The 27,274-nt window shown below is 44.0% G+C and overlaps 1 protein-coding gene across 1 annotated transcript in view; it reads left to right on the plus strand.

Moving 5' to 3' along the window:
* Nucleotides 1-12,075: 12,075 nt before the first annotated feature.
* LOC311237809 (uncharacterized protein) overlaps nt 12,076-27,274 on the plus strand; it is a gene marked incomplete at its 5' end in the record, with an annotated part of 52,098 nt that continues 36,899 nt past the window's right edge. The window contains one exon of the mRNA XM_084325786.1: nt 12,076-12,220. Coding sequence (XP_084181912.1) covers nt 12,076-12,220 — 145 coding nt within the window. The remainder of the gene's footprint in view (nt 12,221-27,274) is intronic.

The raw sequence follows: 27,274 nt of genomic DNA on the forward strand, positions 1-27,274 counted from the left end.
GTACCGGGAGAAACGTTTACTGTACCCCGCAGACATAATAAGCATATAAGCAGTGCTTACTAACATTATTTCTGACCGAATTAGTCATTAATTTGTCTAGCACAGTCTCTAACAGTGTAACAGTAAGAAGCATTTTGGATAAAAGTATTCTGTACTTCTGTATGACAACAATGTATGTGTAACAGAGGCAACTCGCCCCTGCCACGAATTCGACCATGCCTTGAGTGGGAGTCGAACCCCAGGCGTCCGCACTGCGGGCGACATCACAAACCGCTGCGCCAAGAAAGGAATTCCCTCCTAAGCGCTCAGTTTGGATGCCTCTGGGGAGTGAGTTTTACACCCGTTACATATGCCTTTCAAATGTTAAATGATAAATGATTAAGCGTGGCGCGTTGAAGTGGGGAAGCGGCAGTGAAACACAACAGCCTCGGCGTTTTGCCGCGGGGCGTGGCCGCGCCGTGTCACGTGGCCGTCACGGCCAATCAGGGCAACCCCGGAAATAGAATCCATTGCGGAAGCGGTACACGCCTCCCGACGCATTATTTTTTTTCGTAGCCGCATTTTGCGGAGACGCTCTCTGATTGGACACTGTACACTGTACATTGGAATACTGACAAAGCCATACTTGGTCTTTACTGTACAACTGGGTTAGGACATTTGTAGGGGCCAGTTTCGAATTGCAGTCTCCCGTAGGTGTTCTTTGAGAGTATAAATCCAATACAAAAGATATTCAAGTGACATCAATCAATCACTATAAAAAAAATATACAGTACAGGACAGTATATAGTATACTGTATACAATACCTTCCTCCAGTTCTTAAAAATAATACCTCCATGATGTCGCCAGTCAGCCATCCATGTTCCCTCAGTTGCGCACAGAACAGATGATTATTATGCATAACAATGGAGATCAAGCAGCCTCCCACCTTCTCGTAGGTTCCTATTATTATGCAAAGTCTAGGTGAGAAGTGCCGGCCGACGGCCGGGTAGCTTTCTACAACGGCCGGGTACTTATCATTGCGCGCACTTCTGCCCTGAGTGACTACTAATAACACGCCGTGTAACCGCGTGTGTGCACGACTGCACCCTGAATGGAAAATACGTCCAAATTGTAACTGCGCATGTGCAATACTCCATTTGTATGACGTAGATGTCGCCATGACTTTTCCTCGGTTTTTACATAGATGGTTTTTATTTTTTACCCCCCTTGCGTTCAAGACTGAGCTCCGTTCCGCTGGCAACAATAAGAAAAGCAACTTCCGGTTTGGACGTTTAGCCTTCAAAATAAATGTATGAAAATGTATGTTTAAAAACAAATTTAACTGTCAGATTATTGTTTAACACCATACAACTTTGAAAAATACAATTTGTATATGCCTAATCATGTTTTTTTCACTGCATAGGCTGTATAAATTACACAGACGTTCTTGAGTAGTTCTTGAGTTCTGCAGCCGTTAGTTCTCCAGCTGCTGGCAGCAGTTCATGTCCACGGTTGTGGAGCCTGATGGCCGCTGGTACAAAGGACTGGCCGAAACGATTGGTGGAGTGTGGGGGGTTTGAGTCTGTGGCTGAACGTGTTCCTCATCTTGGCTAGCTCCTCATAGAGGGGGTGGGAGGGGTTCTTATTTTGGCTCCACTAGTGTGATGCCAATTTTTTACAACCTAATGTCGAAAAGACCAAGGAGCTAGTCATGAACTTCAGTAGGAAGAAGGTGAATGTCTCTCCTATCATTATTAAAGGGGACATGCATTGCTATTCCTAGCACTATTTGGGCAACTTTACACAAATCCTGTGAGTCTATTGAACACATCTGTAAGCTTTTATTAAAAAAAATGCATTGTTTTATATTTCTAATCAAGTACTCAAAAGCCACATTTTTCTCACTTTGGATTTCAGGCTGTGTTGGCCTGGCTCCGCCCATAAGCACTTTGAGTGACAGTCATTCACAGTCTGTACTTTGGTGGAAGAAACAATCCCCACTACCACAATTAGAGTTTACCCAAACCAAAAGCCTTGGGTAGACAAATCCGTCCATGAGGCTCTGAAAGAGCGCACCTCAGCCTACAACGCCGGGCTTGTGGCAGGCAACATGAATGACCACAAGGTGGCGAGATGCAACGTGAGGAAGGCAGTGATAGAAGCAAAGAGGCGCTACAGGGATAACATTGAACTTCAATATGAACAGGCTGACTCTAGCTATGTGGCAGGGCCTCAGAACGATGACAGATTACAAAGGCACCTCCCTCAAGCTGAACAGTGACATCTCCTTAGCAAATGATCTCAATACCTTCTATGCAAGGTTTGAGGCTGGGAATAACAGCACCAGCCTACAATCCACTGCAATGAAGGGGGGGGGGGCACTGCTGATGGAGACTCAGTGTTCAGGGTAAATGACCAAGTAAGGCTTTGTCAGTATTCCAATGTACAGTGTAAAATGTGTGTGTGTCCCCTACCCAACCCCCCCCCCCCCCCACCTCCAATGTACAGCCCTCACCCACCCAACCCCACCCCACCCACCCAACCTCCTCCAATGTACAGTTTCTACGCCAAATGTATATACACTCTTTTTCTGGACACTTTTGTATCACAAACAGTACTGTATTTGCAAATCTGATATGTCATAAATGTATAGATGTAGCAGTACTGTCTATCTGTATGTCATGTATGTCATATATGTTATGATGAATTGAAAATGGGGGACCCTGATGTAAACAAGACGAAAGTCTTTCTCTGGTCTGCATCCCCTTATATGTATTGAGCTGTACTGTACTGTACCCATTCTGCAATCTGTTAATAAACTTTTCAATCAATCAATCAAAGGCAGCAGGACCGGACGGTATCCCCGGCCGCGTCCTAAAAGTCTGTGCCAACTGTGGGATATTTGTGGATATCCTGATGAAGAATGTCTCAGTCAACCGAGGCTTGGATAATAACAAGGTTTATTAACCAGACAGATAGAATACATAGAGAGAATGGCTGAGGATCTCGCCCCAGGTGATCAGCTGAAATTACCCAGGTAAGCCCTGGATTGTGGTCGGGAAGAGCCCTTTATAGTTCAACAAAGGGGGTGTGTGGTCCCATTTGATAGGTCAGATGGGGGGGAGGGGGTACAGGTTTGGGGACACAGGGGAGGGGGGTGATTATTCCACAGAGAGGGGGGGGGGGCACAGGTAAAGTGAACACAGGGGAGGGGGATATATTTACATGAGGATATATTATACCACAATACTCACTTTTCTTTCTTATAATGTGGGTGAGATTAATGTATAATATACCAGGATTGTTTGGAACAGGTAAAAGTGGGGATAATAGTTTAAAAATAGAATTATTTACATACATGATTAATAGAATTATTTACATACATGATTCATGACATGATCGACTGGACTGCGGTCTGTGTTATTTTGATATCAGAGATGTGGGACTAGATATCACCCTTTTCTTTTATTAATCGCTCAAAATACCTATATCAATGAGTGGTCCTCATCTCTGATATCAAACAACAATTAACATAATCATTAGAAGCTATCGCTGTGCAAATATCTTGGCATACCTTCAGTTGTTTATGTCGTGACTCTGGGGAGGCTAATGTGATCGTTGTGCATACAGGCATCGTAATAAACCAATTAAATACATGCACTGTCTGTGTGGTCAGATTGCACAGGGTGAAAAAAACAAAATTGTGTGCATAATTAGGCTAATGTGTACAAAAACATTTTAACAACCGTCTATGAGAGAATAAAACAACTGATTCTTTCTTGTCTGACAATACAATTTTGTAACCTAAGTAATTCAAATGTGATGTAATGTGATCATGTGGTCACTTCTTCCTTCAGCAATACATTTTAGCTAATTATTACTAACCATTGTTAATGCTTTCTCATTGATTTCTTTTCATCACATCCCTAGTTCATCGTTTTGCAGATACATACAATTGTGTGAAAAGTTTCCTTCTTGTGAAGGTATTAATCTGAATGATGTTGCGTCGTTGTTGACAAGGTGTTCTCTGTCGGTCGTGTGGCAGGGCCAAACAGTAACACATAAAAATTAAATAAATACATACAATAGACATTACCTTAGTGGCTAATGTGTCAAAATAAAATTGAAAACCGTTAACCTAGTGGTTAATATAAAAGGTGATTATGATAATCGTTATGCATTGTTCTGTGGTGCATACTATCAATGTTGAACACAAGCTTGGTGTCTTGGAACAATCCAACTGGTTCTGCCCTGTTTAACAATACCATTTTGTAATGTGACTCTGTGATCATTTCTCATTGTCATTATAAAATTGGTTAATGCAATCTTACTGATTGTATTTCATCATATTCCTAGTCAGTAATTTTCCAGATACATATGAACTCTGTGAAACAGTTCTTGTTTGTGAATCTGACAGTTGCTGTGTCGTGTTGATCATCTGTTCTCGGTCTGTTGTGTGGCAGGGCCAAACAGTAACACAGTAAAAATTAAATACATACATAACAATGTGGACAATGTGTGTTCAGAAGTCTCTTGGTCTACAGGTCTCTGATGATGTCTCTTCTTGACGATGCAGTCGGGAACATTCACTGGTCGTCGTTCATTCAGAGGGGGCCTACAGGAGGTCGCCGTCCGCTCCCTGTGTACCTTGTCAAGGGTCACCGGTAGCAGTCAACTATAGTGGTCTTTTCCTGCAGCCTATGTTGTTCTCCATCACCACCACACATCCGCCACTGTGCTCACGCTTGGCTCCCATCAGGCCCAGAGACATGGTGGTCAGGGCGTTTTTGAATGTGGTGGTTGGTCCCCCCCGTTCCTCGTCATCGCGGTACTAGAGGGGCGAGGGGGCGGCCGTTTTTGAATGTGTTGTGCTGGTTTCGCTGTCCTCTTCTCGTCATTGCGGTACCACTTGATGGAGGGCGAGGGCCCGCCGGTGTAGTGGCTAGTCAGTAGGACGCTTTCTCTCACACGGATGACAATCTTGTCATGGGAATCCACCTTGATGGTCGGGGACTTGGTTCTCATCTGCAGGTGATGGGTTTGGTCTGCAGTGCCGGGGTGGAGGCCGTCAAAGGTTGATCTCCTCTTCGTCAGTGTCTCCTTGGTCAGTCTCCTTCGTGGTCCTCTGCTCCACTTTCTTGGGGATGTCTGTGGGCTGGGTTGGATGGTTCTCCCACGGTTGTTGTCGTCGCCTCTGGTTGTCAATTTTCTTTATGTGTCCTGCTGTGATTAGCTTGTTAATCTCAGCGCGGTACACAGTCTCTTGAGCGGGGTCTCTGGCTAGGCGCCGCTCTGTGTTCAATAGATACCGCTCCGTCGCTTCTTTTGGGGCGTGGAAGGTGGGCATACCCTCTCGCCTCAAGAGTGGAGTTGCGTATCTCATCACTCCATTGACTTTGACTCTCTTTGTCCCTTGCTCGAGGAGTGCTATGGCGTAAATGTCTTCCTTGGAACGAATGTCTTTCTTTTCGTTCTTAAAGGGCATTGTCTCTAGTGTCCATAGCCTCTCGACATGCTGTAGGAGGGTGGTGTCTTCTTCTGTCACTCTGGAGTGGAGGCAGCTAGTGGCTGCTGTTCGGTTAAGAGACTTAGCGAGGGGGCCTTGTAATGTCCATCCTAGGCGGGTCTCGACTGCTGCAGGACAGCCTCTGGGCCCTGTGTGGACCCGGTCTATCGGGACTATGAGGTCTGCATGGTCGGAGCCTATCAGCAGGGTCGGGGTGGCACCGTCGTCTCTCTGGCTGCCCGCTTGCTGCGATAGTGAAGGAGACATTCTCGCCCTTTATCGTCTTTAGATCTCTTCTTATTGTCCGAATCGTCATTGGTTGTGTCTGCAGCTTCGTGGTTCAGGTCGCGCGTCGTCTCACTCGTCCTGTCCTCTCACCAATTCGTGATCTGAGGGTGATAAACACTGCCTTAGAAAACTCCTCACATAAATGATTCAACGCCTTTCTGCTAAAGTGGAAAATCATTTTGGGATTAATTCAATTCATTGTAAATAAAATCACTTAATTGACAATAGGAAATGCAAACCAATTGCATTAGCAGTGATTCCTTACGTCAAGAAGGTCACATTCACTACAATCTTATCATTAGGCTTTAAATAAAATTAGTAAATGAATGGCCAAATCTTGAATCAGATAAAATAGCTATTTTTCTTCATAGTCTGTGATGTCAAATTTTAATTTGATCTTACCTCAGGATGCGTTGGCTGTACCTCAGGATACTTACCTCGCCACGACTTCTCTGGCGTTCTTCACATCTCAGTGTGGCTCATCATAGCATGGGGAAAAAACATAAAATCTAGGTAGCCAGTTAATTTTGCGCATGAAAAACAATCATTTCTTATCATCTAACCCTAACTAACCTTACTGTCATGCATTTGTCCTAATAAACTAATCTACACTGTAGCACTCAACACTAATAAAACTAACCTACACTGTGGCACTCAACACTTTGATGAACATTGTTACTCAGCTGATAGAGTTGTGCTCTTTGTGATGTCCTGTCATACAGTGTCAGCTAAATGATCAATGTACGTGTATACCTTGTACATTTAGATAATTGTGTTTCAATTTTGGTGGTTGATAATTTTGCAGTCATAGAAAGTATTAGTTGTTAAAAGAATAGTCTAAGGAATAGTCATGCATGTTATTGGTTATAAACAGAGAATAGAAGGAGGGGATTGTAAGTAGTTGTTTTCATCATTAATCTTTCATCTCGGGCACATCTCTAATTTATGTGTCTTTTGAAAAGAGATGATGAAAACGACTGGTTAGTTATTGTTAGTATGGGAGTTAGGTAGATTTTCATAACTGCAAATTCATCACCGGTGTCTAATTCATGTTACTTAAGTGGTTCTCTGTTGGTCCACCAAGTCTGTGGTCAGAGTGTAGGCATACCCTGTGGGTTTCAAGTGCCCATCCAATGGTGTCTGCTATCGTCGTCTCTAGGTGTGGTCAGAGTCCTCTCTAGGCATTTGCATTGTTTTGTCTCCCAAGTGCCCACTCTGAAGAAATTTACATGTGGGTATTTGGATGCAGATTTGTTCCAAATGGTCAATCGATTGTCTCTCAGCTCTGCACTGTCTCTCGGTTGACATGCAAATTGTTGGATTTTCTGTCTTTTGTGATACAATTTGGGTGTAGTCATTCACTGTTTTGCATCTCGCCTCAGAGCCAGATCTGTAAATACAAACACATGTTAATTTTCCACTCTTTTCTAAGACCTGGGTGTGTCTGCTCAACAAACATTAGCTAGATCTCATCCATCCCGTTCTAGGATAAATGATAGTGTTATCATTTATCAATCATATCGCATATGTACACAAGCATCATATGAAAATGGACCCACACATTTTGAATCATGTTTAAAATGTCTTACAATGGAAAGGGCTAGTTATCTTTCATTGGTTCTTTAGATAAACACATTAACTCAAGTGAATATAACCTAAACATCTTACTTTTAAACATGATCTATGTTGTTTGTGTTCCAAGTTTTCAACATTGAAAGCTTATAAAGTCTAATCTAACGCTGTTTATGTGGACTACAATTCCTGTACTGCCATATATTGGGAACCGGAAGTGTTTGTTTAGCTCCCATGGTCAGTATGACCGGTACGCCCACAGATGTATTATAATTCTGAAACAGACATTGTAATTAGCTTTATGTGACTTATAATGTGTAAATTATAGCATATAAACACTCAAGTGATCTGAGATAGTTTGTAATTTGCTTTAACTGATAGTTGTGTATATGTACAGTTTCTACGTCAAATGACTCCCTTTTGTATCACAAAAAGTACTGAATTTGCAAATCTGGTATGTCATAAATGTACAGATGTAGCAGTACTGACTATCTGTCTGTCATGTATGTCATAATATGTTCTGATAAATTGAAAATGGGGGACCCTGATGTAAACAAATCTGGTATTGAAAATGGGGGACCCTGATGTAAACAAGACTAAAGTCTCTCTCTGGTCTGCATCCCCTTAACAATTGTGTATTGAGCTGTGCTGTATTGTACCCATTCTGCAATCTGTTAATAAAGTTTTCAATCAATCAATGCATCTATATTTATGATTGTCATACTCACCGGGGACAGCTGTTGTGTTGTGTTGGATCCGTTACGTGTCGTCAGCAACCCGCATCTCGCCACCTCAACTCAACATTTTCCAATAGCAGCGCGCACATACATATACAAATAAAACATATACTACACGTGGATTTCACGCACCCTTGGCCTTGGGTACATTACACTTTACGTTCGCTTATGGATAGTTTAATATAAAATAATCACTTCACGGCGCGCATAGCGTGACGTCATCGCTCCATGCGACGTTCGTGCGTTCTCATTCGCCTCGGAAATAACGCTTTGCAATTCATACAGTATTTTTCCAACGAGCTCTCAATAGCCTGGAATTCCTATACCAGCGTTTTGTTACCGAATGAACGCGCCTGTGCATATGTGAAACGTAAACAAACTGAAACGATAAAACTATACTTCCCCAAATGGCCGTTCCCGTGGGCCGGTTCCGGAAATTACTATCATAGTTTGTTCCCGTGAACTGCACTTCAATGTTATTCTTTGTATAACGGTAACTTGTCTCTTAATGCTCGTCGCGCTATCCGCAGCCGTTTTTGACTCAATAAAGCAACGCGACGGGTCCTATAATACTTGTGCACATACGAACGAGACTTAAAACAGACAAACAAACATTAATACATATAAGTTAACGTGTGTATATGTCTGACTGTATTGGATCGCTTGTTCGTTTAGTCGGCCAGCATCTGCTGCGACAAGGCATTTATCCCTTGATATATCTATACATCGTTATTAAAGTCATAACGACCGAATCCTGAACTTCGAAATTTAATAGCGATATATTAGATTATATATACCTTTTAATCACACTCACGGTCCCTTCGACCTGCGACTCGTTAAATGTACATTCACGTACTCCCGAGCGCGCTGGTCATCTTCCCGCTATCTGTATAATCAATTGGAATTCAATCCAAATACATCGTTTTCAGGAAATGGAAGAGATTGTGGGCTTGAAACAATGAATATTATGACGCTACTCTGGTAATTAATAGGTTCCAATAGAGTAGCGTTTTCCAAGGATATCACATCATAATAAGCTCACGTATCTTCTTTTGTTGCCTATATTTTTAGTCTGCATCAGCTAGACTAGGGGTAGCAAACCAACACCCTTATTTTGTGCCCTAACTTTCGGTTTGGCAACAGCCAAATCCGGGAATAGCACAACAACCCATCCTCTCAGAACATCTGTCCAGATAAGGACCCAGGTACACGCGTTTCCCCGGTACGATTCTCAATACAGATCAGATATATTAATGCACATTATTCTCACTCAGCCATGATCTCAATATTTGACAACATTCTGTAATATTCACCTGGCACAGAGAAAAGCGGGAAGATTTTAATTCCTTCCATACATTTAGTCGACCATCCTATTATACTCACTTTTCTCTGTATAGTTGAATGATACAGCACGCCGGGAGGACGCAAAAAGTCCGTCACAAGTTCGTAGACGCCAATTGTGGGATATTTGTGGATATCCTGATGAAGAATGTCTCAGTCAACCGAGGCTTGGATAATAACAAGGTTTATTAACCAGACAGATAGAATACATAGAGAGAATGGCTGAGGATCTCGCCCCAGGTGATCAGCTGAAATTACCCAGGTAAGCCCTGGATTGTGGTCGGGAAGAGCCCTTTATAGTTCAACAAAGGGGGTGTGTGGTCCCATTTGATAGGTCAGATGGGGGGGAGGGGGTACAGGTTTGGGGACACAGGGGAGGGGGGTGATTATTCCACAGAGAGGGGGGGGGGGCACAGGTAAAGTGAACACAGGGGAGGGGGATATATTTACATGAGGATATATTATACCACACAACCAACTGGCCCCGGTATTCACTGACATATTTAACCTGTCCTTGGAACAGGCTGTCATCCCCACCTGTCTGAAGAAGTCCACTATTATTCCTGTACCCAAAAAATCCAAGCCTGCTTGCCTCAATGACTACCGCCCTGTAGCTCTCACCTCCATAGCCATGAAGTGCTTTGAGAAGCTAGTAAAGGGCTACATCTGCTCCTCCCTCCCCATCAACCTGGACCCCCTGCAATTTGCATACCGCCCCAACAGGTCCACGGAGGACGCCATAGCCCATGTGCATGATGTGCTGCACACAGCAGCATCACACCTAGACAAGAGGCAGGGGAACTATGTGAGAATGCTGTTCATCGACTACAGCTCAGCATTCAATACCATAGTCCCCTCCAAACTCATAGCCAAGCTCAGGGACCTGGGCTTGAACTATGACCTCTGCCAGTGGGTCTTGGACTTCCTGACGGGCAGACCCCAGGTGGTGAGAGCAAGCAACTGCACCTCCTCATCCATCACTCTCAACATAGGGGCCCCCCAGGGCTGTGTTCTGAGTCCCCTCCTCTACTCCCTGTACACACATGACTGTGTGGCACAGCGGAACAACAACACAATCATCAAATTTGCTGACGACACAGCAAATCTCTGCAAACGACGAGAGGGCCTACCTGGAGGAGGTCAAGGTTCTAGCGGGATGGTGTCAAGAGAACAGCCTCTCCCTGAACGTCAGCAAAACAAAGGAGATGATTGTGGACTTTAGGAGGTCGGGGTCAGGGACTACAGCCCCCTCAGCATCGACGGGGCACCGGTTGAGAGAGTGAACAGTTTTAAGTACCTCGGAGTCCACATATCCGAGGACTTGACATGGACCACACACATTGACAGTGTTGTGAAGAAGGCACAGCAACGCCTCTACTTCCTCAGGCGCCTAAGGAAGTTCCAAGTCAGACAGAAGATCCTTAAGAACTTCTACTCATGCATAATAGAGAGCATCCTGACTGGCAATATCACCTCCTGGTTTGGGAATAGCACCGCACAAGACCGTAGCAGACTACAGAGAGTGGCCCGTTCAGCCGAACGCACAATTGGAGGGGGGCTTCCCACTCTCCAGGGCATTTACAACAAGCGGTGCATGGGCAAGGCTAAGAGAATTATCAAAGACTCAAGCCACCCAAACAACTGCCTCTTTGAACTGCTGCGGTCAGGCAAGCGATACCGGAGTCTCATGGCAAGCACAGAGAGACTCAGAAGAAGCTTCTATCCCCAGGCCATCAGGATGCTCAACGAACAATAACAATATGTAACAACCATCAAATGCACTCACAGCTCACAGCACACACATCCACACTCACACACTCACTTTAAACATACAGCTCACTGCAGCACCCACTTTAACCACTTTGGAACACCTAAGCACACTTTATATTTATTGGTAAAGAATTTGCACTACAACCCATACCTCATTACACCTTACTGTAAATTGTACCTAAATTGTACCTCATCCTTTTCACTGTATAGTATATTGTATGGTAACTCAGTTACTTCTACTCTACATTGAGCATTGTATATATGTATATACTGAACATTTTTGTCTATGTACTTGACTTCTATTTTATACTTGCTATACTTATTTTATACTTATCTATTTTTGCCTAGCACAGTCTCTGGAGCGTAACAGAAAGAAGCATTTCGTATAAAAATATTCTGTACTTCTGTATGACAACTAATAAAGAAACTTGAAACTTGACATGCTGACATGGTAGAGGAGGATCATCAGTATATATAGAGGTTGGTCATGCTGACATGGTAGAGGAGGATCATCAGTATATAGAGAGGTTGGTCATTCTGACATGGTAGAGGAGGATCATCAGTATATGGAGAGGTTGGTCATGCTGACATGCAGGGGTGCAGTGCTGGGCAACCGCGGTCAAACGGCGTTTGGCCTCGGTCACTGAGGCTGAAGTACGCGCAATCGCACGCGGATATGTACCCGCGTGTACGCGCAGTCACGCACACAAAAATCCGCTGTTCCCATTCGTTGTAACTAAGTACCGGCCCGGCCCGCGGCCACCGTTTTTACATAACAAAAAGCACAGGTAGAGTGTCTCCAACCACGTCCGCGAGTACACGGTATAAACGGATCATTTTGACAACAACAATAGTATCATGTTCCTACCTGCAACGCAAGGATGCCACCGCCCAAGAGAAGAAAGATACAGCTCGGCTTCGTACAAAGCAAACTCAGTTTCGTGGCTCGACCTCCTTCCACGCCGGCATCTCCGACTCCACTGAGTCGAGCAGCAGTCCTCTTGCCACTCCAGTACAACAAGGCAAGTAACCGCATTTAAAACAGCTTTTCTTTTTTTCTTTATTTGTCCAGATTGACTAAGCTATAGGCTATTTGCCTGTTTGTTTATCTTGAAATAAATAATCGTGGCACTGGTTCATGAATCATGAGACATGACAAATGCGTGTTTTGTTTACAGAGTCAAGAAATAATCATGTTTTAATTCAATGTGATCACTGATTAATATTGTATTGACAAAATGCAGATATATTCTTACAAAGAAATGTATTTGCCACGCAATCGCATTGGAATAATAATAATACAATCATTCAGTAATGATTTGCTCTCTGCACAGTAGAGAACTTGCTCTTAATATGCTGGTTAAATCTGCTGTAATGTATATGTTCTAATGTTATCTGTTTTGTTGTATCAACAGGATTCACAGGAGGACCATGAAACCATGCCCACCACTAGTAGAAAAAAAGCACCACCATCACTGAATGACACAAATAATGTAAGTGATTGATTGAAAAGTTTATTAACAGATTGCAGAATGGGTACAGTACAGCTAAATACATACAATTGTTAAGGGGATGCAGACCAGAGAAAGACTTTCGTCTTGTTTACATCAGGGTCCCCCATTTTCAATTCATCATAACATATATGACATACATGACATACAGATAGACAGTACTGCTACATCTATACAAGAGTGTATATACATTTGATGTGTCATTGTCTTTCATAAGTTTGGAATGTGTTTTGATGTTTTTTTTCTGTCTTTGTTTGTTTTTTCAGCAGGGAGATGGAATTGTTCAACCTGATTCCAGTACAGCTTCACCGATACCTGACCTATGGTCAGACAAGATGTGGAAAGAACGACAGGCCAAATACCCGTGGCTGAATACCTGCTACCTTTTTCAGCGCGTGGAGCGTTTGGCCTACTGTCAATTTACCACTGCACCACTGCTGACATGGTAGAGGAGGATCATCAGTATATAGAGAGGTTGGTCATGCTGACATGGTAGAGGAGGATCATCAGTATATAATGCATCGGTCTTTATTCGGCATGCAACGACACTCAATGTTGTTTAGTGGAACACACAGCGGTTAGTTTAGCACACACACCGGAACACACAAGCATGCATTGTCTCTTTAGGATCGCAGATGCGATTTGTCTCTGCGATTAACCCATCCTGTCGTCCTTCCCCCCCAAGGGCAGCCGGGAGCAGACAGGCGTCAACGTGAGCCGCGCCAGGGGACCAATCCAAGTGCTCCTGTCCGTCTTCGTCAAGGACGCCACAGCGTTAGCGATCTGTTGTTGTTGTTATAGAGAGGTTGGTCTGACATGGTAGAGGAGGATCATCAGTATATAGAGTTTAGTCATGCTGACATGGTAGAGGAGGATCATCAGTATATAGAGATTGGTCATGCTGGTAGAGGAGGATCACCAGTATATGGAGATGTTGTTCATGCTGACATGGTAGAGGAGGATCACCAGTATATGGAGAGGTTGGTCATGCTGACATGGTAGAGGAGGATCATCCGTATATAGAGATGTTGTTCATGCTGACATGGTAGAGGAGGATCACCAGTATATGGAGAGGTTGGTCATGCTGACATGGTAGAGGAGGATCATCAGTATATAGAGGTTGGTCATGCTGGTAGATGAGGATCATCAGTATATAGAGGTTTGTAACACTTCCCCCAGTCCTGTGGGACCAGCCGGCAACCCTCCGCCCGGTTCGGTTGGTCCAGGACTCAGACATTCACAACCCCCCTTCAATACACTTCACAATACAACATTGGCAACCGGTGGGCTGAGCCAGATGTGGCAGATCTGGCATCAGCTCACACACCTAATTAACATTGTCATCTGCCATTTATGTTTGTTATGTTCGTTGTCTATGTTGTCGTTGTTGTTTCCATTGTGTTACATTGGTGTTCCCCTGTCTGTGTTTTGTAAATGTGTTTTAGTCTGTTGGTCTCAGTTTGTTCTATTGTTATTGTTTTCCTCTTGTGCTCTGTGTTCTGTGCTCTGTGTTTTGTTAGTCTTGTCTACCACACCTGTGTCCTGTTTGTAATTACCTTATGTCTCTAATTAGTGTTTGTATATTAAGTGTCTGGACCAGCAGAGACTTGCTGGTTGTAGTTGTGGTGGGGAGCATAGTGTAGCGTTTAGGGGTTGTGATGTGATGAAGAGGGAGGTTGTGGTTCAGAGAGTGAGAAGGGAGGGTAAGTTATTCGTATGCAGAGGCAGCTAGGAGGGTAGGACAGGGAAGTCAAGATAGGGTGCAGGGGTTTGGAGAAGGGCATTTGGCAGATAGCAGGAGGATAGAGAGATGGTGTGGGAGGAGAAATTTAGTATTGTGGCCTTCGTGGCAGGGGTCGTTAATACTACAGCAGTGATTAAGGGCAGGAATGATAGAATAAAGATGATTGTTAGGATAGCGGTTCAACATTTTGGCATGGAAGGTCTGAATGGGAGGAGGTGGTTAGGGAATTGGATAAGGGGGTTGTGAGTGACCAAGAAGTCCAGAATCAGCCCGCAGGGGGCAAGGAGTGTCTCGCAGAGGGGGGCTCAGTCAGGAAGTAGCAGCATTAGCTGCACTCCATTGGACAATGTAGGGGATGAAGGATTCCAGTAGATGGCGGTAAAGTAGAAGGAGAAGAGAACTTGTGAGAAGATTGAACAGTTAGGCAGCAATACGGCGCCTGAAAGTGTCTAGACTGCCGGAAATTCACAAGAAGAAGAAGAAGAAGAAGAAGAAGAAGAAGAAGAAGAAGAAGAAGAAGAAGAAGAAGAAGAAGAAGAAGAAGAAGAAGAAGAAGAAGAAGAAGAAGAAGAAGAAGAAGAAGAAGAAGAAGAAGAAGAAGAAGAAGAAGAAGAAGAAGAAGAAGAAGAAGAAGAAGAAGAAGAAGAAGAAGAGACTTGCTGGTTCATTGTCTAAATGTTACCTGTGTTTTGTCAGTCATGTATCCTGTCTTGTGAGTAAACATTGTTATCGTCACCACGCCGTCTCTTATCTGCTCATTTCAAGATTCTCTCGTATTCACTCTGCTATCTTGGTTCCATATCACCATGCCGAGTAAGCGCACTCGTAACAGAGGTTGGTCATTCTGACATGGTAGAGGAGGATCATCAGTATATGGAGAGGTTGGTCATGCTGACATGGTAGAGGAGGATCATCAGTATATAGAGGTTGGTCATTCTGACATGGTAGAGGAGGATCATCAGTATATAGAGGTTGGTCATGCTGGTAGATGAGGATCATCAGTATATAGAGGTTGGTCATTCTGACATGGTAGAGGAGGATCATCAGTATATGGAGAGGTTGGTCATGCTGACATGGTAGAGGAGGATCATCAGTATTATAGAGGTTGGTCATGTTGACATGGTAGATGAGGATCATCAGTATATGGAGGTTGGTCATGCTGGTAGATGAGGATCATCAGTATATGGAGAGGTTGGTCATTCTGACATGGTAGATGAGGATCATCAGTATATGGAGGTTGGTCATGCTGGTAGAGGAGGATCATCAGTATATGGAGAGGTTGGTCATGCTGACATGGTAGAGAAGGATCATCACTATATGGAGAGGTTGGTCATGCTGACATGGTAGAGGAGGATCATCAGTATATAGAGAGGTTGGTCATGCTGGTAGAGGAGGATCATCAGTATATAGAGGTTGGTCATTCTGACATGGTAGAGGAGGATCATCAGTATATAGAGGTTGGTCATGCTGGTAGATGAGGATCATCAGTATATAGAGGTTTGTCATGCTGACATGGTAGAGGAGGATCATCAGTATATAGAGAGGTTGGTCATGCTGGTAGAGGAGGATCATCAGTATGGAGAGGTTGGTCATGCTGGTAGAGGAGGATCATCAGTATATAGAGGTTGGTCATGCTGACATGGTAGAGGAGGATCATCAGTATATAGATGTAGCATCCTGAAAATATGGCTATTATTCAGAAGTGCTGACTTGCCTTTTATCTCCCCTGGTACACCAAGCCATACTAATTAGTGTCCATTAATATTCCCTCGAACAATGACGCAGGCTCCTCCTTCGTCTACCGGCTGGAATATGGATTATAAGCAGTATTACTGGATCATATTCACCCATCCTTTTCCCTGTGTGACTAGTTGGCGGTACCAGCAGGGGGCGGTGGCAGGCCGAGAGTGTACGGGAGAGAGGCAGGCAGCGAGGAAGAGGGAATCACCTGGAGGTGGGAAGAACCGGAAGCTCCTCTTCGGGGTGGGATGTAGCCGTGAACGGTCGCAGCTACAACGGGAGGTGCTTCGGAATAGCCCCGTTAAAGAACCACCAGAGAGCCCCGCCGGAGCGAGCGACGGGTTACGAGACATACTTGCTAGTGACGGGTTATCCTAGGAGTATCCGTGATAGTGCGTGAGTAAGAGAGACTGAGCCCCAGGACTGACGTCCATAGGTAGCGGGTTATAGTAGCAGCGTGACGGTATAAGTAGCATGCTGCTAACAGCTATATTGACTCCAGTGTACCCCGAGGGCGAGGCGCCAAAGAAGACCGATATATAGTCCGCCACGTTGCGCAACAGTATAACCGTGTAGCAGTTGGGCTGTTTGGGACCCAGATAGTATCGTCGCGCGTCGACCCAGAGCCGGCTGTCAACAACAACCAGGCTTCGCCGGCGTTCGACAGCTGATCTGCACCGGTTGTCTTCAGAGCACGGGAGTTCTTCCGTCCAGCAGAGGTCGCCATCACCCAGCCCATGCTCTCAGCCAGCTACTGCCTCTGCTCCAGCCCCGCTTGCTGGCGCTCATGACGAGAGCGTTCGACACCATCTTGCTACCCGGACGGTGGGGGCGCGGCGCGGCCGCCATCTTGGTTGAGTACATTAGGGCTTCGGTGCCCAGGATCTTATTGCACAGTACACAGTGTGTCGCGGCCTAAAGGGCGAAGAGAATTGTTGTTTGAACCGAACGCTGACATCAGCGTGGAGGGGCAACCCCAAACATTAGAAGCCGGCTTTAGCTAGGACTTTTGTTTGGTAAAGTGGGCCCACATTTTTTATTTCCTTTGAGTGTGATAACGTGTTTGTTCTTTAATAATATTTTCCCATCTAATTAACCCTTTCCCTGTGGGGAGGTTACAGACCTGGTGCATCATAAGTAAAGCCTTAGAGAGGTACTGTTCTTGCCATATAATTAAAGCCTGATAGAGGTATTACACATGGTACCGACCCAGACGTGGGTGATGAGTCAAACACATTGAGGTATATTATCCCTGATACTAACCCAGAGGTGGGTGTATAATATATGTGTCTATGAGGTATTGAGTTACAAACGGAGCTATAGTGGGACTTCAGTCCATTTGACCACTCCTATTAAATCATTGTAACTAAACCGTACAACTAACATTAAACATTAGATGGGATTCTGTGTGCGTGTCCATTCCTGTGCCCAGTATTAACTCTTTTGGTGTGGGTAACGTATATATGATTAACCCCTTCCTACCCAACTCTCCCCTTTTCATTGTAAGGTTTCTAGTGGTCATCAAGGGAGGGTACTGCTTGCGGGAGGAACGAATCTATTTAGGCCTATCAGTCACTAGGTGTGGGAGGGCCCACGGAGGTAATCAGGGAAGTGAGAGCGAGTTGGGGAGTACTGCTGACCGCCCCGGAGAGGCGAGGAGGACCAGAGTACCAAACCAGGTTGGTAAATCCCGGGCCCCATTCACTCCCACTACCGGGTCCCAGTTTGACGCTCCAGGCCCAAAGACGAGGGTGCAATCAGACGGAGCTCTACTGTGTCCAGCTACCTTGTGACTGCCAGCAACCGTTCCCACGAAGCAGGGATAATCCACCCTGCTACATAGAGGTTGGTCATGCTGACATGGTAGAGGAGGATCATCAGTATATAGAGAGGTTGGTCGTGCTGGTAGAGGAGGATCACCAGTATATGGAGAGGTTGGTCATACTGACATGGTAGAGGAGGATCATCAGTATATGGAGAGGTTGGTCATGCTGACATGGTAGAGGAGGATCATCAGTATATAGAGAGGTTGGTCATGCTGGTAGAGGAGGATCATCAGTATATATGTAACAAAAAATAACATGGATGAGGAGGATGGAGAGTACGAGTGTGATGAGGCGGAGGAAGAGATGGAGATCGAAGAGATAGACTTTGACAATTGTTTTAGTGATGATGATGATTAGTAGTTTAGGGCACAAAATACAAATAGAAAAAAATACTTGAATGTTGTGTCAACAAAGAAGATATCCAGAACAGAGGACGTATTTACCGTATTACATACATGTAGACCTACGTAAGAAATGGCATTGAAAGCATCACTCTTGTATATAAGCATGCCAGAGATATATGTGACCACTTCAGAAATTGTATTACTATCTTTAACCCTCAAAACATGAGTCCACATCTTTTTGTGTCCAGTCATCTACAATATGATGTGTCTTTATTGGTCAAATGCTTTATTCTTTGTAAAGGTGCCACTAATTTGCATACTAGCTCCAGTAGCTCGCCACAAACAGGTGATCATTCTGGCAATAGTTTTATTATGATTATGATTTTGACCCTCAAAATATGGGTCTAGACAACCTACTTTATTACAACCTTTATTTGCAATATTGGCTAAAATAGCAACATTCGTTTTTTGACGATGGCGTCATTAATTTGCATATAAATGATGGCACACTCTGACAGATTTTTAACATAGCCTATAATTTTCTACACATTTTTTCCAATCTAGAACCACTGGTTAACAATATATTTCCAGGGGGTGCATGATAGTATCCGCTTTCCTACTCAACTAATTAGTAAAAATGTGATTATTTTGTATTGACGGCACAGATTTGCATAAACTACTTACATAGAAACATGTGATCACTCTAGGGATAGTGTTATTGTGATCTTTGACCCTCAAAACATGGGTCTAGACACCTCATTTGTTCAGTTATCTGCAATATTGGCTGAGAATCATGAAACAGTTTTATTTGCGATTTTTTGATAATTGCGTCCTTAATTTGCATAATAAATGATACATGGGACACTCTGACAACTTGTTAACATAGCCTATCATTTTTTTTTTCACCTTTTTTCCATTCTAGAAAGTCTGGTTAGAAGTATATTTCCGGGGGGTGCATGATACCCCCCTATATATATACTACTCTCTATCTCTTAGAAAAATTCAAATTGACACTGGAGGCTAATTTGGAGGACATCTTTGGATCTTCAAGTGGCCAATCAGGCAGATTTGATCAATAGACCCTTGAGAACAATGAAACCACATTTTAGGTATTGAGAAGTACTTTATGAAACAATGTACCGTTGTTATTATTATACAATAAATATAATGTGTCTTGCATAGGCTCGTTTTAACCCTTTCACTGCTGCACTACCAAACGGTTAACCCTTTCACTGCGACAATACACAGAAGGTTAACCCTTTCACTGCCACACAACAGCAACCGTCGGTAGTGTGATAGTAAAGGGTTAACCTTCTGTAGTGTGGCAGTGAACATTGCTAAAATCCGTTACTGCCTCTCCCCCCTGCTGCTGAATCCCTCATACACGCCTTCATCTCCTCCCGCCTGGATTATTGCAACTCCCTCCTCACTGGCATCACCTCCCGCTCCCTCCATAAACTGCAAATGGTCCAAAACTCAGCCACCCGCCTCCTCACTAACACCCGGTCCCGTGAACACATCACTCCTGTCCTCCACTCTCTCCACTGGCTCCCGATCAAACACAGCATAAACTTTAAAACACTACTCCTCACCTTCAACCCCCGCCAATGTACAGTAAATTACCAAGTATGGTCTTGTCAATAATCCAATGTACAGTGTTGTTTGTACAGTTGTACAGTGTCCCCCACCCACCCCTCCTACCCACCCCCCCCCCCACCCACCCAACCACCTCCAATGTACAGTCCAATGTACAGTCCCATAATCCAATGTACAGTGTTGTTTGTACAGTTATACAGTGTCCCCCACCCACCCCTCCTACCCAACCCCCCCCCCCCCCCCCCCACTCCTACCCAACACCCCCCCCCCCAACCACCTCCAATGTACAGTCCCACCCCCACCTACCCAATCCAATGTACAGTTTCTACGCCTAATGTATATACTCTTTTCTTTCTGGACTCTTTTTGTATCACAAATACAGTACTGTAATTGCAAATCTGGTATGTCATAAATGTATAGATGTAGCAGTACTGTCTATCTGTATGTCATGTATGTCATATATGTTACGATGAATTGGAAATGGGGGACCCTGGTGGAAACAAGACGAAAGTCTTTCTCTGGTCTGCATCCCCTTAACAATTGTATGTATTGAGCTGTACTGCACTGTACCCATTCTGCAATCTGTTAATAAAGTTTTCATTCATTCATCCACAGCCTCCCTCACTGTCCCGACATCCAAACTCAAAAACTTTGGTGATCGAGCCTTCTCTCGCACTGCACCCAGACTCTGGAACTCCCTCCCTCAGTCCATCAGACTCCCCTACACTCTCCACCTTCAAAGCTTGCCTCAAAACCCACCTGTTCTCCCTTGCCTTCAACCCCCCCCCACCCATAACCCCCCCCCCCCTCCAACCTTTGAATGACCACATCAAACAAGAGGTGGACGCAGGCAAATACTGCGGCATGGTCATGCTGGACCTACAAAAGGCCTTTGACACGGTCAATCACTCCATTCTGATTGACAAGCTAAAAGCAATTGGTTTTGATAGTCTATCAGTGAGCTGGATGCAATCCTACCTTGAGGGGAGGGAACAGATGGTGGAGGTAAACGGTACCCTATCCCCCCCCCTCACAGTGAGCTGTGGTGTTCCACAAGGAAGCATACTAGGACCGCTACTGTTCCTAATTTATGCAAATGACATGTCGTCAGCTTGTGACTGCAACTTGTTCCTGTTTGCGGACGACTCAGCCCTGCTGGTCTCTGACAAGAACAAGTTACAGGTTGAAAAAACCCTCAGCTCGGAACTAGGCAGAATCTGCATATGGCTCGCTGATAACAAACTATCATTACACATGGGCAAAACAGAGTCCATTCTCTTCGGTTCAAATAACAAACTCAGCAAGACCGACGGCTTCTCAGTTACAGTGGGTGACAATATTGTCACAAGGAAAGATGAAATTGCTTACCTGGGTTCCATCCTAGAGGCTAATCTCTCCTGTGACAAAATGGCATCCAATGTAATAAAAAAAGTCAACCAACGAACTCGATTCTTGTACCGGATCTCCTCTCTGGTAAACAAGAATACCCTGAAGACTCTGGCAGGAGCACTCATTCAGGGGTACTACGACTATGCTTGCACCTCATGGTACCAAAGCACCTCAAAGGCGCTAAAAACAAAATTACAAACATCTCAAAACAAACTGGTCAGACTACTGCTTGACCTTATTCCTAGAACCCACCTCACCCCTGCCCACTTTGACAACCTAGGATGGCTTAGAGTAGACGACAGAGTACAGCAACTTGCAATGGGCCTGGTCTACAAGATACACTACACGACCAAGGTACCCATGTACATGTCAAAATACTTCCCAAAGGTCAGTGAATACCACGATCACAACACCAGAGGGAGCTCCACAAATCATGTTAAACCCAGATTCGGCTCAAATAAGGGACTAAACACGTTTCGCAATTATGCCACATCAATGTGGAACGCCCTACCCAAAGCTGTAAAGGAATGTGGATCACTACCCACTTTCAAAACCTCTCTCAAGGGACACCTACGGGAGACTGCAATTCAACACTGGCCCCTGTAAATATCCTAACCCAACCCCCTCCAATGTACAGTCATTTACCTAGTATGGTTTTGTCAATAGTCCAATGTACAATTTTGTTTGTTTGTACAGTGTCTCCCCCCCCCTCAATGTACAGTTTTGCCAATGTACAGTCATTTACCTAGTATGGTTTTGTCAATAGTCCAATGTACAATTTTGTTTGTTTGTACAGTGTCTCCCCCCCCCCTCAATGTACAGTTTTGCTTGTTTATACAGTGTGCCCCCCCCCCAACCACCTCCAATGTAGATTACCCAGTATTGTTGTCAATATCCCAGTGTACCCAACCCCCCCCACCCAACCTCCTCCAATGTACAGTTTCTACGTCAAATGTATATACTCCCTTTTCCTGACTCCTTCTGTATCACAAACAGTACTGTATTTGCAAATCTGGTATGTCATAAATGTATAGATGTAGCAGTACTGACTATCTGTATGTCATGTATGTCATATATGTCCTGATGAATTGAAAATGGGGGACCCTGATGTAAACAAGACGAAAGTCTTTCTCTGGTCTGCATCCCCTTAACAATTGTGTGTATTGAGCTGTACTGTATTGTACCCATTCTGCAATCTGTTAATAAAGTTTTCAATCAATCAATCAATCAAACCTGATTGATGTCTGTCTCCTGCCGCTCTGTCTTTTTGTGCTATCTCATGCTGTCTTCCCTGTTCCCCCCATGGTATCATGTTCCTTTTGTTTTGTTTCTTTGTTGTTTCTTTGTTTTTGTTTCTTTGTTTTTGTTTCTTTGTTTTTACTTTGCTCCCGACTACTGTCAGCGACTTCGGGTCATTGAGAAGCGCTATATAAATTAAATGAATTATTATTATTATTATTATTATTATTATTATTATTATTATTATTATTATTATTATTATTATTATTATTATTATTATTATTATTAGTGAAAGGGTTAACGATTAGTTTGTTGTTTTTATGTAAAAAATATAGTTATTTTTTTCAATAACTTTTATGTGCTTTTTTTTTTTTTTAAACTTTGACCAGTCACCTGGTTCTTTTAGCGTTTATCGCTTTTTCTTCGCATTCAATCGTTCTTTTATTTTGGAAAAAACCCGACCGGACGTGTCATTGTCGCTGCTACTGCTCAGAGAAACATAGGCGATCATCTGCTGCTTGACTCGTTTCTCTCTCTGGAAGAACGTATTTTTCTACCGGACCGAGGATTCCTACCGAAAACCGCCAGGATCAAAACGTACTTATATAAAACAGAGACCAGACCGTGTGGACATCCACAACAAACATCTGTAAGTACAAGTATTGTTTAATGATTTGATTTGTATTATTGTTTTCATGGCATTTGTTACAGCTTCTATTATTTCCTGTTTCCAGGAATCCTGTCAAAATATGCCGTCTTGATATTTGGAATCTCTTGTCGTTTATTTCTCTTTTATATGTGTGTATGTAATGGGTTTATTTGTACAAGGACAGATAGAACCACCGTGATATATTGCAGGCGACTGCCCTTGTTTATGTCAAGTGTTTTAGCTAATGTTGGCTAGTTCTTCTCTACCGGGGTAAGATAAAGGAACCTATAACAGAAGGAAGGGCTACGCGTCACCGTGTAGCGCGTGAACGCACATTGGCGCCAAGTGTGGAAACGTTCATTTTTGCGACGTCGAGTTGAATGGGATCAACAGTCTCCTCGTTGATGACCTAAGATAAGATATATATTCCTTTATTGATCCCCTTGGGGAAATTCGTACGTCATAGCCACAACACTGAATCATGATGCGTTGCTCATGGGACGGGGTTGCACGCCGTGCAACCAAAGTTGTGAGCAGAAGCGCATGCACGCACATGCGCGGATGTGCACGCGCGCACACCGGAATGCGCTGCACTCGACTGATGCGCCAACTTGCAGTACCCACCTGGCTACTTTGCATATCAATAGCGCCGTCGTCAGGTGCAGTGGTGCAGTCATAATATGGGAACTGGTTACACGTGCACGCGCGCTCCCGCGCAAGCGCATACATGTTCCCTCAGTTGCGCACAGAACAGATGATGATTATGCATAACAATGGAGATCAAGCAGCCCCCCACCTTCTCGTAGGTTCCTATTATTATGCAAAGTCTAGGTGAGAAGTGCCGGCCGCCGGCCGGGTATAGCTTTCTACAACGGCCGGGTACTTATCATTGCGCGCACTTCTGCCCTGAGTGACTACTAATAACACGCCGTGTAACCGCGTGTGTGCACGACTGCACCCCTGGTCAGGTGTTACATTCCATTCGTAGAGGCAATTAGGCACTGTCTTTAGGACCGCCCTGTCCATACGAGCGCTGGGTTTAACACATTCCACGCCGAAACGGCTTACGACGTGTTTCAAGTTCATGCGAATTCTGCCAATCCACGGCGTACAACGTTATTGATATCATATTTCATTTTTTCGCCATGTTATTCATAATTCCTTCACGGAGCCTCATCTGATGCAGTGGGAGCATGCACAACTCTGCAACGCTTCAATACTGCCGCCTGGTGGATGATCGGCGAGTTGCCAAACCGGAAATGGACGAGTCGATCTCGGTGCGTCTGGGAAATGCGTCCGGCACTCGCATATTGTTGCGGGACTGTATACACACGTCCGTGTGTAGCGATCGCTGCCGTAACGCAATAATCGATACGATTTGGCCGTTTATTATGATTATACAAACCGGAAATGGATTTAGGAGATCGCCGTCAAATAAGTGGGATCTTTTTCCTCCAGTCTCATCGTCGAACGGTAAGAGGACACTGACGTCATTTTCAGCGCGTTTGTTTATTATTATCCATGCAAACTGCTCTGATCAATACATCACCCATACTACATAAAGCATTTACCGACGATCACGGAATTATAAACGACCCCCCCCGTTCATCCGCGCATGATCAGTCATAACGTTTAGGATCATGTACAGTTGACATTTTTTTTATAGCGTGTATCGCCAACAAACAGCATTTGATAATCTATATATGCGTTTATGCCTATATCTCACGTTCTAGGAATTACTGCAGAAAACGATAAAAACATATTTATATTCTAGACGGTATTTTCGTATGAATCTATGAATGAAAAAGTAAAACGTTCCTACATCCTGAACGATATATAATCGATGTTGAGTGGGCCATAGTAATGTCAATTTAGCAATACAATTTAAAAAGTTATAGCCCTGCAAAGAAGGTGAACATCTCCATAGGCTTACAGTGCTGGCAGAGAGTGGTATAAGATGCTCAAATTGCGTGGCAGGGAATGTGTTAATGTAACCGTGATTGTATGTGCGCAATTGCACTGTTCGGCCACACACAACCGGGGTTTTGCTACACTGCAACCGCGGTCTTTGAAAACCGGAGTCCAGGGTGACGTTTTGCGCACATCCCGGTTGCAGTGGGTGCGTGTGGGCATAGCAACCGAGGTTATTCCCAGTGTTTACGGCAGAGCTGTCGCAATTATTTCCCATGTTTACGGCAGACTGTCGCAAACAATAGCAAGTTAGCAACCGAACGCGGTAGAGAGATTAGAGCAGGTGTGGTAAAGAAAGTAGCCTGCACTCTCTACTATCTAGCAGATGAGGGAAGACTGCGAAAGACAGCTAATGCCTGGCTTTGGCTTGTCGAGACAGGTGGTCTCAAAAATTATCCGGCAAGTATCTCAGGCAATAACGATACACGTGGGCCCCCAATATATTTGTTTGCCTCGCACGGTTTCCGAAGTCCAAAAACTGACCACAGCCTTCGAAAGAGCCCATGTCATGCCACAATGCATCGGTGCGGTCGATTATACACACATTGACGTACGACAGCCGTCCTCCAACTCCATGGATTACATGAACAGGTGAGACAACCTTTCACTTTATATTGTATGACAGCTTGGCCTTGGTGTACAATACCATTGGATTAATTGATAAATCTGGTGTGTGCTGTGTGGGCCCAAGGTGTGCTTGATTAATCCAATAGTATAGGACAGGAAGCAAAGATGCCTGTTATGTTGTATTATTCTGAAATTAGTATCCATGTAGTGCTTTGCACTAGGGGTGCACCGATATGAAAATTGGCCACCGATACCGATACCGATTGTTCAACTAACTAGGGGTGGGACGATACATCGATCCAGATCGATACATCGATGTAATTATCAACGATCGAATCGGATCGATGCAATGTAATAAGATCGATTCATATCGATACTCTTATTTTGAAAATCCTGTGGCGAGTCTCGTATCCGCCCAAGAACAACAGCAGTAGCTCCGTGTGTGTAGACGTTACAGCATAGCATTCTCCCTTTCTGTGTGTGTGTGTGCGCGCGTCTTTGGAAAGACCAGATGAGGTCAGAGGAGTTTGATGTTTAAATGTTATTTAAACATAAACAATATAATACATAATAAATGTAGGCCTATACATGATCATGCAACATCAACAAATTGTTGTAGGAACGGTTTGGGAGAGGGAGGTAGGGAGGGGTTTTAGGTTGTGAGTTTTGAGTTCCAAAAAATGGAGCTTAAAGTTTAAAGCTCAATATATCAAAACGTGGCACTTTACAGTGAACAGGAGGTCTATTTGTATTAAAAACAATAGATTGATTTTCCTTTAAATGTCTGGAAGAGCTCAAAAATACAAATGTCAAATGATATTTTCGTTACCTTTTTTTAGTTGATCTAAATGTTACCGATTGTGTTAAATGGGCATATGATATCATCTCATATCGATTGCAGGCACCTGAATCTAATCTAATCGTATTGTATCGTGAGAGACTTTGTGATATCGGCAAATATCGTATCGTTGTCCAAAGAATCGATATCGTATCGTATCATGATGAAACTGGTGATTCCCACCCCTACAACTAACACAATCGGCCGATACCGATACCGATACCGATAATTGTGGCAAAAAATAAGTATTTAAATTTTTTTTTTTTTTTTTTTTTTTTTTAAATGAAACTACTGTATATTTGTATGTGTGTTTGTATTTGTAGGCCTCTTTACTTACTTAAAAAAGGAAACATCAAGAAATATGTTTATGGTATCACTGATCCCTCTCCCAGTATCGTCTGGCGGCCTGCAGAGGGATACTATTTTCTCAACCAGAGCTTTCAACCAATGCAATGGAACCATTCTGGCGGCCTGCAGCGGGATACTATTCTCTCAACCAGAGCTTTCAACCAATGCAATGGAACCATTTTGATTGACAGTCGATTCGGCCAATTACGCCACACCGCTAGCACCCACCTCCTGCTTACCACCAAGCGTTTATTCATTTTTCTACTTCGGGGCATGCCGCCATTGATCTGCTGCGAGAATGCGAGTCAAACTTAGAAC

The sequence above is a fragment of the Notolepis coatsorum genome (assembly GCF_963971535.1).
Source record: "Notolepis coatsorum genome assembly, chromosome: 12".
Taxonomy (NCBI): Eukaryota; Metazoa; Chordata; class Actinopteri; order Aulopiformes; family Paralepididae; genus Notolepis; species Notolepis coatsorum.